Source organism: Miniopterus schreibersii, assembly GCF_964146895.1.
Source record: "Miniopterus schreibersii genome assembly, chromosome: 4".
Lineage (NCBI taxonomy): Eukaryota > Metazoa > Chordata > Mammalia > Chiroptera > Miniopteridae > Miniopterus > Miniopterus schreibersii.
In genome coordinates this window covers 20,515,446-20,529,594 of record NC_138105.1, presented here as the reverse complement: position 1 = coordinate 20,529,594, position 14,149 = coordinate 20,515,446, and the positions used below count along the sequence as shown (strand labels likewise).

Here is a 14,149-nt window from a genome sequence, read left to right as displayed (position 1 = left end):
CTGTATAACCAATGGCTTCAGCCAGGATGCTCTTGTATTTTCTCTTTTTTCCTCCTTGATGTTGTAAATGGCAGAGCAAGCCCTGCAGAAGTTGTTTTAAATTGTAAGAAGAAAAACTGTAAACATGCTGATCAATAAATTATGGTAGTCACGCAAATAAAAAGATCTAGAAGTAGACAAACTGTTAATATAGGTTACCTGTGGGTACTGGGAGAAAACAGGGACGTTTGTTGTGTTTTTTAATGCCTCTTAAATATAAGCAAAAAGATGCCTGTTTCTTGTTCTCAACAGCTACATTATCTTAGGCAGGTTACTTCAATTAGGTAAGCCTGTAGCTAATATGCAACACAGAGACATTAGGATCTCATCATAGAACTACTCTGAGAAGATAAATGAAATGATGCATGCAAAGTACCTAACAGTGCGAGGCATATAGCAAACAGTAAATGGTACCTTTCTTAACTTTATTTCTTCAGACAATAATGTTAACTAAATGATATATGTAGAAATCATATGGAAAAACTGGCAAATATTTCTGCAGTTAAAACTACTGGAGAAAACAAAAGGGGAAGACAATAATATAATGGTCCTCCAAAGGCCACTGTTTTATCATGTATAATCTAGCTTTAAAAATTTTCAGTGAAATGTTTTAGTTGAATTTACCCTAAGGTTTTAAAAAAGCTACCAGAAAAAATACACCAGAAAACTGCTGTATTATCCAGCACATTTAACTGAGGTAGCTATCATCTCATTAACCAAGTATACATTTGATGATAATCACTACATTATTCCTAACAGCAATGGAAGAAAACTCATCCAACAACAAAGGAATGTTCTAAGTTATGGTATGGCTATGAGATTAAATAGAATGAAAATCTATTTGTCTTGACATGAGAGAATACACATAAACTGCAAAACTATATAATCTTATTTTTTTAAAATGAACCTAAGTGAATACAACAAAAAAGATCTAGCTGGCCCTGGCCGGGTGGCTAGTTGCAGGTTCCATTCCTGGTCAGAATGTGTACCTAGGTTGCGGGTTCAATCCCACCAGGGAGTATACAGAAACAACTGATGTTTCTCTCTCTACCTCCCTTTAAAAAAAAAAAAAAATCAATAAAAACATATCAAGTGAGGGTTAAAAAAAAATCTAGCTGAATATATGCCTATTAACAAAGGTTATCCTTGAGAAGGGGGTCTGCTCACATAGCTAGGATTTTTACTGTTTTTGTTTAGTTTGCTTTATAAGCAGTTAATTCTAATAGTTACTTTTAAAAACACACCAGCCCCAAAAAGATTCAGTAAGATTTTCAAATTTCCTATTTCTTAGTAATGTATTTTCTGTGACTTGAAGTATAACCGAAGTATTATGCAATACTGTAATTTCCTAAGTAATATATAGTAGAAAGTACATTTCTTAGGCTTTATTTCAAGGAACTTTTTAACTGGAAAAAAATGTTATAATGTATATCCACTTTTAATAGAAAGCATGAGAAAAAGGCACACTAAATTAACCTGCAATAGAACACTAGGAAAAAGCATTGTCCTCCATTGGTTTAGAGGTGGTCTTTGTTGCTCTGTTTCAGAACAAAATAGGGCCTTCTGAAAGAATAGAAAGAATTCTTCACAGTGATCAAAATCTTCCCTGACTCAGAAAATTGGTTAAAATAGAAGACTTACTCTCACTGCAAATGTTGTCTTTGGGGGTAAATATCTATATTGTCTAGATGAAGTTCTGCTCAAATCAATCTAACATCCAAACACCCACTCTCAATCAGCAAAGACACAGGCATATAATATTTAACGTTAAATTCAAATTCTTAAATTTAGGAAAATTAAGCACAGTTAAAAGGTAAATAAGACTACAAAAATCAAGTAACTAACATTGTAACTTCTGGTCTTGAGAAATAATACCAAATTCTCAAGTATCCTTAATCCTTAACCTTGCTTAAAAACAAAAATTTATTGTGAAGTATATTTAAATATGAAATCTATGTTCCAAATCACTAATTTATAGGAGGAAACAATCTGTTATTCTAATTTGATAGTTACCACTATGAATAATTACCACTTACAAGCTTAATATTTGAAATTACTACCAATTTTTAAAGACCATTTAAACCACTTTTAACTAATGATTACCAGTGAACTTATACTAAAAATACTTTATAGGCAGAAGTTCTTCACAATAGGAAGACAAACTGTATTCAATACTGACTAGATTCTGTACCACCTTACTTCCATGAATTCTTCTATTAAATTTGAATAGCATTTAGATAGTTCGCACAGATAAAGGAAATCAAAACATACAACTGGTTGCCCCCTCTCCCAATAAAAGTCCCACATGCCAAAAATGCTTGCATAAAAACTGACAAGAGGAATTCTGGAAAGAGTAAATACCATTATGCTTTTTGCCTTCACTAAATACCAGTCCAAATTACAGAAATTTGTAAAGGTACATACATGACAATGAAGTATTAATTTACCTTAAACAGAACACTAAGTCGATTTTCTAACAAACAGGAATTACTTTTATATAATTCATTTAACTTTTTAGAAGTTACGCTGGAATTCAAAATGACAGTATTTTCATTTTGAAACCCTCCAAAAGATGGTCTATTCCCAGAAAAAAATAGATCTTCCCACTAAAACTGAGTAAAGGCAAGCAGTCACAATTATAACAAAAAACTTAAGCATATGATTCTTTACCCTACAGTCCCCCATAACACTGGACCAAATTAACCAAATGAAACCCACATGCAGTGTTTCACTAAAAGTGAAAAATAAAACAAACTTAAGGAAACTGTAGAACCACTTGAGAGCAAAACATCTGACTGTTTATTCAATGTGCAAAAACATCTATCCCATTTGTCATATAAGTACACTTAGATATTTGTACCAAGCATCAGCTATCCTTTGTCAAAGTGACAACTGAGGAGCCAAATTCTAGTTTAGCAATCTTGACCTTTCTTACCCTTGAGCCTTAACAATTAGGAAAAAAAAATTGGCAAGAATTAGACCTTAAAAAATATAAAGTGACAGAACTAAAAGAGAAAAGGGGTCAATGTTAAAATATCCTGTTTAAGTCCACTAATCTCCTTCAGAAAGCTTCTTAGTACGGCTTTTGAAGTCAAGATTCACGCCAAATATTTTACAACATTAAATTATATATACTAGATTAACAGGTACACCAGGTTATACATACTCTCACTCAATCATGTAAAGAATTGAATTCTTTATTTGTGATATCCATAAACGTTGCTATTCTATATTTCTATCCAGGAAGGCAATTTTCTCTATCATTTTGTTTTTTGTTTTTTATAAACAACTTGAAATCTATCGCATGAAAGGGCTACAAATATACATTTTTAACCAAGCAGAATACAGATATTTTGCTTTACAACTTGCACCTAAGATACCAGGTACAGGTAGCTGGTTCATTAGTTGTCATAGCAATTTGGGGCCACTGCCCAAGCTATGCATAGCAGTTTACATTTTCTTATGTAAAAAGGGCAATTGTGATATGGACTCATAACCTACATTCCTGTAAAGCCCACTTTAGTTACAAGTAAATGTGCAACCAAGTCTGCACAGATTTTTGACGGCAAAACTTCTAAATCTGATGCAATCGTCCTAAACAAGTTTTAAACAAATTGTTTTGCACATATACTGCCAGCTTGCCAGTAGATGGCGCTACAAACGTTGAGGGAAGGATTTCCAGGACAGCAGCTATAGGAAAAAACGTTTAAACCTGCTCTGAAAATACAAAAATGCATTTAATTTGAGGGTAAAATATAACCCTTATTGTAACCATTCATTACAGACAAACCAATAAGAGGGATGAAACTAGGCCATCTGAAAAATTTTTAACAGTTTTTATGAATGAAAACACATGCTTAACACAAAATATTCCTTTAGAACTGCACAGTACATACTTGGAAGTAAATTCTCATAGAAAGAAGTAACCAATCATGTCAAGATGATAAGCAAATCCTTTAGTACAAGAGATGGATGCACAGAAACTTTAAAGATTTTAAAAAGCCACATCCACCATTTCAAAAGTTTTGCCTGTAAAGGGATAAAATTCAAAACGTCACTAGCAGGGCAACAGAAAAAAAAAAAAGCAACAGGACCTTTAAAAAGTTTTTCTAAGTACACATCAAAATTAACACGAAAATTTTTCAACTAATATCCCTTAAAGTGGTACGAAATGGATCCTAGGAAAAAAAATGTTAGACATATACGGTCAAACACAATGATTTATTAAAAATAAAACGTAAAAATGATTTTTGTACATATGCTTCCAAATTTCAGGCATGGGATCCAAGTAGATTTCATAGAAAACGCTGTAGCCAGGTATCAAGTCCTTACAACAAAGTAAACTAATCCCCCACCCCAACCCCCACCCAGGTTTTGCTACAGAATCAGCAAGTTCACTCCCTCCCCCCAAAAAAACACAAATTAAAACAAGACATTTTGCTAGTATAAAAACGACCAAGGTCCAAGTAATAATAAAAAAATAGAGTCCATCAATAACTGTAACACAAAAATGTGTATGTGGGGCAGAGTCCATCTTCAGAGGGAGAGACGAGAGGTGGCAGGCAAATAGGGCAACACCCCCAAGGGTAAGCAGCCTTCGAAGCGGCTCCCCCAAGGGCAAAATGGGGAAGGCGGTGGGAGGGAAAGGGACTCAGAAGTTGACCCCAGGATTGTTGAAAACAGCTATCCCTAAAGCCACTCCCAGGCATTGAAAATTTTTTTTAGAAGGAACTGCCTCCATAACCACCCCCACCGCCATAGCCACCTCTGTAAGGTCCACTGTTACTGCGACCGCCCCAGCTGCTGCCGCCGCCGCCGCCTCCGCCGCCGCTCTTCATGGGCCCATAGGACGACTGGTGCTGGCTGTAGCTACCGAAGCCTCCGAAGCCGTTACCGTAGTCGCTTCCACCGTAGGACGAACCGCCTCCGCCGCCTCCGTAGGCATTATAGCCGCCGCCGCCTCCGTAACCACCGTAGCTGTTGTAACCGCCGCCGCCGCCCTTAGACAGGCCGTTCTGGTCACGACCACCGCCGCGGCCCCGGCCGCCCCGGCCGCCTCGGCCCGACCGGGAGCCGCCTCCACCCCCACCGGAGTGGATATCCTCCTTGGGGACGGCCTTCTTCACCTCCACGCGATGGCCCTGGATCGGGTGGAACTTGACCACCGCGGCCTTATCTGCCGCGTCGTGATTCTGAAAATATACGAAGCCGAAGCCACGCTTCTTACCGGACTGCTTGTCGGCAATAATCTCGGCCTTTTCCACCGTGCCAAACTGCGAGAAGTGCTCGATCAGGTCGCCCTCGGCCACGTCTCCTTTAAGGCCCCCGACAAAGAGCTTCTTAACCTTGGCGTGGGCACCGGGCCGCGCCGAATCCTCCCGGGACACCGCCCGCTTCAGCTCCACCGTGTTGCCGTCCACGGCATGGGGCGAGGCGGCCATGGCGGCATCGGCCTCCTCCACATTGGAGTAGGTCACGAAGCCGAAACAACGGGAGCGCTTGGTCTGGGGGTTCACCACCACCACGCAGTCCGTCAGAGTCCCAAAGGCCTCAAAGTGGCCGCGCAGGCCCGACTCACTCGTCTGCACATTGAGGCCGCCGATGAACAGCTTACACAACTGGGAATTCTCCATCTCCAAGGCCCGGGCCTTCCCCCCGCCCTGCGAGCTCCGAGGTTTCGCCGTCGCCGTTATCGTGGGCTAAGGCCTCTTCAAAGACTGGGCCCAGCCGTTGCTGGAGCCGCCACCGCCGGTCACCGACGGGGGAGGGAAGGAGGGAAGGGGAGGGAAGGAGGAAAAAAGGAAGGGGGAGGGAAGGGGAGAGGTGCCGGCTAGAGGGCGAGCCGAGGAGACTGGAAGACAACCAAGGCCGCCGCTACCGCCACAGCCACCGCCACCTCCGTTCCCCTATCTGGGCACCACACAAAGAGGCCGCTGAACGCGCGCGCACCCTCCCCGAGACGTGCGTCACCGCCGACGTACGGCGGCCAGGGCTGCCCGCCAATCCCCGCCCTGTTCTCCTTAGTCCCGCCTACCGCGCTGCAGCGCCGCTTTTGGTCACTGACTCCCCGCCCTCCGCGGTGTATTCAAGCCCACGGCCTGCTCTGCTCCTGCAGCGCCTCTACCTTCCCGCTTTCACTCCAGAGCCCTCCAGAGTGCCCTGACGAGGGACTCCCCCTGCCCTCCGCGCACCTCCGCGACTCATTTGCCCCCAGCACCGCGGCTGTTCCCAGTGACTTTACCCCTCCCCTTGCCGTTTCCCCTCGCCCAACTCCGCAGTGGCGTTCGCGCCAGCCCCTTGAGAGACATGTCAATTCAGCCAATCACCGCGATCCGCTCGCAGCCACTTCCGTTTTCCGCTGCCGCTGGACCGGCGCGCTCCCGGGAGCGCGCTGGCCCCGACGCCCCTGATGTGCGGAGCCTGCCTGCAACCCCCACGCCTCCTCCCGCCCGGGGGTTGGGAGGGGCGACGGGCGGGGGCGTTCTCAGGGCCGTTCCCAACGGATGCGTCCTGGGGCGCCACGCGCGGGTTTTTTGAAAACTTGACTGTTGGGGTTGGGGGCTAGGATTTACTCGCCGCGTTTCGACCAGGTCGCTACACCTGGCGCCCTCGCCCCTCCCGTCCGTACAAAGATGGAGGGGAGAGGCCTGGTCGGGGAAGGCAGTTATTAGCCGTTTACAGTGGGCCCCACGCGCGGTTAAACTAAAACACTGGCACGTGGCCCTGCGCAAAAGCGAGCCCGAGGCGTGTGGAGGACCGCAGTGGGCCAAAGGCGCTGGGACTGGACGGCCGAGGCCGCCCTTTGGCCGCCCGCGACAACCCACGACGCCCTCCGCGGCCTCGGCCTCTGACAGCGGACATTTTTATTTTACCTCAGTGAACACATTTTACATACTTGGCTTGCGTTATCTATACGTTTCTTCCCAATTAAAACGTTAGCTATTTAAAGGTGTTTAATACCAGACTGGGAGTTAAACACATAAACGTTATATACAAATACCGCGCACCCCCGGTAACTGCCTCACAGACTCTAAGGCGGGAATGCAAAAAATTATAACGGCTTCCATTTAGGGAACCTTTGTGTGCCAAGACAGAGGCGTTATGTGGCCAAGAGCCCCCGAAAGCATGTAAATTCTGAAGGAGAAGAATGATCCGTGAGAGGTGTGAGTTTCCTGAATTTCGGAGTCAAAGGCTAAGCCTTCTGGAGGGAGTTTCTTTATCTGAGCAAAAGCGGGAGAAGCTTCAAGAGGCCCTGGGCGGGCCGTCTGGCTGGGGCAGGAGGTTTTGATACGAGATATTATGAACGTCTGGAATTTTCGATTGAGTTTAAATATTATTCCAAAGGTATACAGATAGGCTACAAGGTTTGGGACAAAGAACACAGTGCCTGCCTGGCACATAGTAAGGGCTCAGTTTATCTAACGTTATGTGACTATTGTGAATATTGCATAAACAATAGGAAAAAGTCTCTGCCGTCGTGGAGCTTACATTCTAGTGGGGAGAAGCAGACAATAAATAAGAAGGATATGCAGCATGTTAGACGATGATAAGTGTCACCAGGGAAAAAAGGACAACAGGAAACGATTACCTTGTTAACAAAAAACAAGTCGGGCATCTGAGGGTTGCTAACTGATGATAAAGGATGGAGGAAATGAAAGCATTCCTGTGATTGAAATCTGGAAGCCTAAAACTGCAGCAATGGTATAACTAGAAAATCTAAGACATAAACTACCTTGGAGGGAGCGGGGGAGATGATGAGCATAGTTGTAAATGTTTAAGGCGACACTGACGGTCACGGTGCAGCGTTTTCTGGGATGCCCGAGACTGTAGCTCAGGTGAGAGAGTAGACTCTGGGAAGCACATTTTACCATCCTCCAAAAAATGTTGACACAGTAAAAGGTGAATTTCTGAAGGAAAGAGAATAAGGCCATAACTTATTTTACCATCTAAACTGTAAATTCTAAAGTAACAGTTTTCTCCTACATTGTTTAGAAATAATCCTCTGCATCACCTAATTGGGGATCCATTATGGGTTTAATTTCGCTCGAGTAGGAAAGCTTCAGAGATGTGTATAAGTCTGGGATAAGCCTTACACATAGAAGAGATATTCAGGATAAATGTAAGATAATTGGACGTTAGATTCTTTTCAGAGGTTAGATTGGTAAGGGTAAGGAGTGTTATATAAACACTTAAATGATGCAGCCTGTTCTAGCCCTCAGATCATTCAGAGGCACAAACTTGTTTTACCTACTTAATCTTTTAGATCATTGCCTGAGTTCATTTCTTGGCTTTACCTTGCTTATAGGTGTGTCAACCTTCCAAAATACATAACGAATTTTTTAAAAGTAAAAATGTAACTGAAATTTAGACAACCTTTGGTTTCCATCCCTCCTGCAAGCTTGATTACAAAAACCTCACTGAATGTGGTGGTTATACAACTCAGAACTTCACACTAAAATGGGTGTGTATTAATATTCCTAAATTATACTTAGAAAGAGAGAGAGAGTGAACTGGAGAAAAAGAATTGAGGAAGAAAGGGAAAACTATGACCATCTCTGTTTCCAGAAAGAAACAATTTATCTTTTCTTTAAAGTCAACTTTTTATAACATCCAAGAGTGTCTTTTTGCATTTAGGGTCCTGTTATGGACTGAAGTGTGTTTTCCCCACCCCCAAATTCATATGTTGAAGCCCAGTACTAATGAGTATGACTGTAATTGAAGATAAAGTCTCTAAAGAGGCCATTAGGGTGTGGCCCAAATCCAACAGGACTGGTGTTCTTATAAGAAGAGGGCGAGACTAATACAAAAAAATATTGAATGTAAGCTGCAATTGAAAAAATTTTTTAAATAAACTCCATGTTAAAAAAAAGAAAAAGAAGAGGAGGAAGATGAGACACCAGGGCCACATGTGCACAAGAGGGACGACCATGTAGAGACGCCAAGAGGTTTGGCCATCTGTAAGCCAAGGACAGAGGTCTCAGAAGAATCCAACCCTGCTGGCACCTTTATCTTGAACTTCAAGCCTCCGGAACTGCAAGAAAATTAATTTCTGTTGTTTAAGCCACCAGTCTGAGGTACTTTGTTATGACAGTCCTAGCAAACCAGAAAAAAAGTGCTTTCAATGTCCATGTTCAGAGGTATGAGACCTAACTCATTTGTACCTGCAAAGCTGCCTCTACACATCTTGCCTGGATTTCTCTAGGCAAGATTACACCAGATTGAATTCCATAACAGGGTCACAGAACTACATTCCTCAAAATTATATAAATTAACTTTTGGTTTTGAATTTTATGGCTTTTATTTACATTTTTTTTATTGCATTGTTTTTACTTAGTCTAGTAAGAACTTCAATTTTTTTTAGTATTTCCTTCAGCAAATCAATGTGAAAATCAAGTTTTTAATCTTTTTTTACCTGTTAAGTCCATTTTCAACTTCTTGTTACAGCCTGTAGTTTAGTTGGGAACATGGATAACAATTTACAAAGCTTCTCTTCCTAACTTACAACAGAAAAAGGAAATAATTTGCATTGATTGAGATCAAATTTCCATCAACCTAAAAAATGGCAACGCAAAGTGAGATTTAATTTGTGAAGTGTACTATACTCAGACCTGTGAGTGAAGCAACATTCATACCACCATATTACATGTTGAGTCCTCAGGAATCTGGTCCTTCCTCATTTCTAAGTACATACTGAACAGGGCAAAGAACAGGTCAGTCTACTCAGTAAGCTGCAAAGTGGTATTTAGTTGTAGTAACTCAGTGATTTCAGATTCTGTAAAAAGCCTTTCTGGATCATTCAGGATCTAAACATTTTTAGTTAAATGATACTAAAATTTCAGCACATTAATGAGAAAGAAAATTACACACATCTTTCCAACTAAAACCAGGAGAACAACAAAAGAATTAGCAAGTATGAGCAAGTATAATGATGAGATTAGCAGCTATGGAACCAAGAATCACATGCTCTTTGAGAAACCTATTCCATATGATAATCACTGGCTGAAATATCTCAGTATATATAGCAGTGATTTGTTTGGGATTGGCTATGTGTACACCCTAATTAACCTGAAATCTATTTTACTTTGCTGCCCAGGATTCTAAATATGGTCTGTTTTCCAGCTTCTGAAATAACATATGAAGCACTTTTCATTCATCATACCAATTAAAGGGATTTCTTTCAAGGATGAAAACAGTCTATAATTCAGTTCAAATTCTAATAATTTGCTAACTCCCATCGTTGGTTGGGGAGGATTTGTGTTTTGTCAAGCTCGGATATGATCATCTACTGTATCCAACCAAAATATACACATCTTCTAAGTTTCAACAGGTTTTGAGCATGGTTTTGTAAAATCATAGCATTAAAATCTTACTGGCATACTCAAAACTTCCACCAAAAATAAGTCCCATTATATCTCAGCACTTACTGTAGACAAGGCTCTTTATCACCCTGTATTTCAATGTTAAATGAATCTTCTTTTTCTACATTCTAGAATCATAAGAAGAATAGAGCATAGAAAGACCCATTATTGATCATCCAATGCAAAACTTCATATAACATATGTGCCCCAGAAAGTTGAAAGGATATGCCTAGGGCCATACAGAGAGATAGTGACAGTCACAACTTCTAATCTATGGTCAACTGGCTATTTCACACATGGCCTAGCCCATAACACTCTTGCTCATATAGTTTCTGTATAGGCTTTCTTATTTAGAAAATAAAAACATTGTTCAAGCAGTAATAGGATCATCATTTGTCCAAAGTCTACTGGCAGCCTGTCACAAAGAAAGTCTCAGGGCTCAATTTCTCCTGGCTCAAATTAAGATTATAAAAAATACGAGGTTTGGGTATTTGAATGATATTTTGCACCTAGAAGATAAAGCTTCAAGAAAACTGGAATTAAACTGGCATTCACCCTAGACCTGCTCCCATTCCCAAGTCAGCTCAGGGAGCACTGGGTGGGAAAGGGGAAAGAACAGAAAGATACCTGCATCTAATCCAATGTCAGACTAGCTTGTTCCTTCCTTTCCACCACTTCAGCTTCTAGGTTAATTTCTAGAGGGATATATCAAATTGAAATATCTCAATTCTCTCACAGAAAAGGTGCAATTAAATACTTATGCTGAACTTTTCTGAAGAAAAAGATTCTTCCAGATCGTGAGAGCTATAAATATATATGGATGGTGAGTATGAAAGTTAATTCATAATTGTAGGTGAAGGAAATGTCATATTCTTTTTCTATTATCAAATTAACTCTCATCTTAAGTCACCACTCCTTGGGTTGACGAAATTTTAACCTCAGTCAACATTAGGGTCAAGTCCCATCCCCAGGGCAAACACTTCAGGTTTTACATGGTCCAGAATACTTAGGGACAGCCCTCTGATCTTTGCTCCAGATTTGTCACTGCTGATAGGCTCTCTGTCCAAAACCACCTAGTCTCTTGCAGGAAGGTGGCTCTGCTGCTTTCTGAAACTTGCCTCCCAGCTTGAGCTAGGGCTTCTTACCATGGCTAGGAATCCCAACACCAAAGTTTCAGGTTCCCACTGTACCACAAAGCCTTTCCACACTGAGGACTGCCATATCCCCAGGGGGTTACAAGGGAGCAGCACAAAGGGACTGGATTCTGGTCCCTACTAACTCTATGGAGCCCTCTCTCTCCAAATAAATCACTCTCAGAGGTTTCCAAGTAGACTCTCTCTCCTCGACTCTCGCCTCTTTCCCCTCTCCTCCAGGACCACCTAGCATAAGCCCTTCAATGAGTTCAGGCTTTAAAACACAGAAGGCAGTTATGCTTTGGGCTGGCTGAACAAAAGCTCAAAGAAAGAAAGCTGAAAAGCATTCTTGGAATGAGGCAAGAAAACTGTGGAAATAAAAGGCAAATTAATATTTCAATAAGTTATCCTATTGCATGTGTCTATTGTAAGATGTTCTTTTTGCTAAATTACTTGAAAGTAGATATGATGGAGGCCACCTTCTCCATTTCACGTTTCTGAGGAGTACCTCCTACAAGCACAAGTTTAGGGCAATTTCTGATTGAACTCTGAGGTCAAGAAGCATCCTCAGGCAGTTTCTAAACAAATGGTTGTCCGTACCAGTTGGGGGGCATCTTTGCTAATATTGTGCTGTTGGTTATCAGTGTCAGGGCCACAGAAGTGAATTATCATATGTCCCCTACTGTAAATGGCACCACCCTCCAGCTGAGGCTGTTAGATGTCTTTTCCCTTGACAGCTGACCCACTACCAATTCCATACTTCCCAGACATGCTGAACTGCTTGCAGTTCTAAAAGCCATGCTCTCTGAGCTCCAGGCCTTTGCATATGTGACTCCCTCTGCCTAAAATATTTCACAGCCTTTTTCATATTATGATGCAAACAAAAAATAATATTTGTACAACATACAGGGATAAACTGGAAAGAATATGGGGTACCTATACGAGCCTTGTTGAAAAAAATATTCAGTAGAAAAGATATTTAATAAGATATCAAAACATTTTAATAAGAAAATTTAGCTTGCTCATTCAAACACAACTTTTTTCTTTTTATTTAGAAATAATTCCAAATTCACTAAAGTGTTGCAATAGTAATAATACAAATAGCTTTTTTCCTGAAAAGGTTAAGAGTAAATTGCCAACAGGATGCCCCAGTGCCCACACTAAAACTTTAGTCTATAACTGCTACAAGCAAGGACTTAACCACAATACCACCATCATAATCAGAAAATTGACATTGATCCATTGCTATCAACTAATCCACTAGCCCTATTGACAATGGTCCTAATAACGCAAAAGGATCTAGTCCAGGATTACATGTTATATTTCGTTGTCATGTCTCTTTAGTCTCCTTGAATCTATAATAGTACATCAATCTTTCCTTGATTTGGATGAACTTGACTCTTTTGAAGATCATAAGACCATTTATTTTGTATAATATCCCTCAGTTTGGATACCTGATATTTCCTCATTAGATTAAGATTATGTGCTTTTGGCAGGGATGTCACTGAAATGATATTACATCCTATCAGATGACACATGATTTCTATTTGTTTCATTACTAGTGGTATTAACTTTGATCAATCAATTAAGGTGGTGTCGACCAGATTTCTCCACTGTAAAGTTGTTTTTTTCCCCTTTTGTAACTACTATTTTGTCAGGAGGTATTTTGAGACTACATAATATCTCTTTCCTCATCAATCTTTCATCTACTAGTTTTTAGTATTCATTGATGCTTCTTGGCTGAATTAATTATTACTATTATGTTTTTGAAATGGTAATTTTTTAATTCAACCATTCCTTCAACCTTTATTAATTCTCTTTCCCCCAATTACCTGTCCATTTATTTACATCAATATGGACTCATGGATTCCTACTTTATTCAATGGGTTATAATTTGCTATTATCATTATTTTGATGCTCTAAGTATCCCAGATTTGGCCACTGGAAACTCATTTAATCTGACTTCTCTGTTATTTTGACATGTCCCCATAATTCACTGAGCACTTTTTACTTGCTAGCCTGACAAGATATTTCAGGCTCATCTTGGACCTTCCCTGCCCTGGAATCAGTTATTTTTGCAAGGAGTCTTGATTCCTTTTAGTGAAGAATGGTACTTAGAAACCAAGTTATGAGCACCAGATATGTTCATTGCTGTTTGTTGCTGCTCCCAGACAGAGAGACAGAATATGTGTATGTACACCTACACATGGTACATATGTATACACATACATTACATGTATATAATCCACACATTTGCATCGACATAAACTTCTACATCTATCTACCTACACGCTTCCCGTTCCAACCCAATCCCTCGGAATTCACTGTAGTGCATTGCCCTTTTCCATACTGACATCTCTTTTCTCTGACCGTGAGAAACCTGGTTGCAATTATTCTCTATATACTTGCTTATTAGCTCAATCCTGCCTGTGTGGAATCAATTCTCTGCCCTGCCCATCACCCTCTCACAAAGATGCCCTCCTTCCCTGCTCAGACTCAGTTACAGTGCTGGCCCATCACTGCTGCCACAGGTCCCTCCCATGTGGACGCCCTTCTCATCCTGCTGGGCTTTACTACCTCAGGCCAGGCCAATACCACCTGTGTGCAGAGATTCCCTCC

General features: G+C 41.1%; 1 protein-coding gene across 1 annotated transcript; it reads right to left on the bottom strand.

The window, feature by feature from the left end:
* Positions 1-2,815: 2,815 nt before the first annotated feature.
* HNRNPA0 (heterogeneous nuclear ribonucleoprotein A0) lies at positions 2,816-6,013 on the bottom strand. Its single transcript, XM_081137139.1, has one exon. It carries the CDS (start codon positions 5,670-5,672, stop codon positions 4,761-4,763), a length of 912 nt encoding a protein of 303 aa, XP_080993265.1. The 5' UTR covers positions 5,673-6,013; the 3' UTR covers positions 2,816-4,760.
* Positions 6,014-14,149: the final 8,136 nt, after the last annotated feature.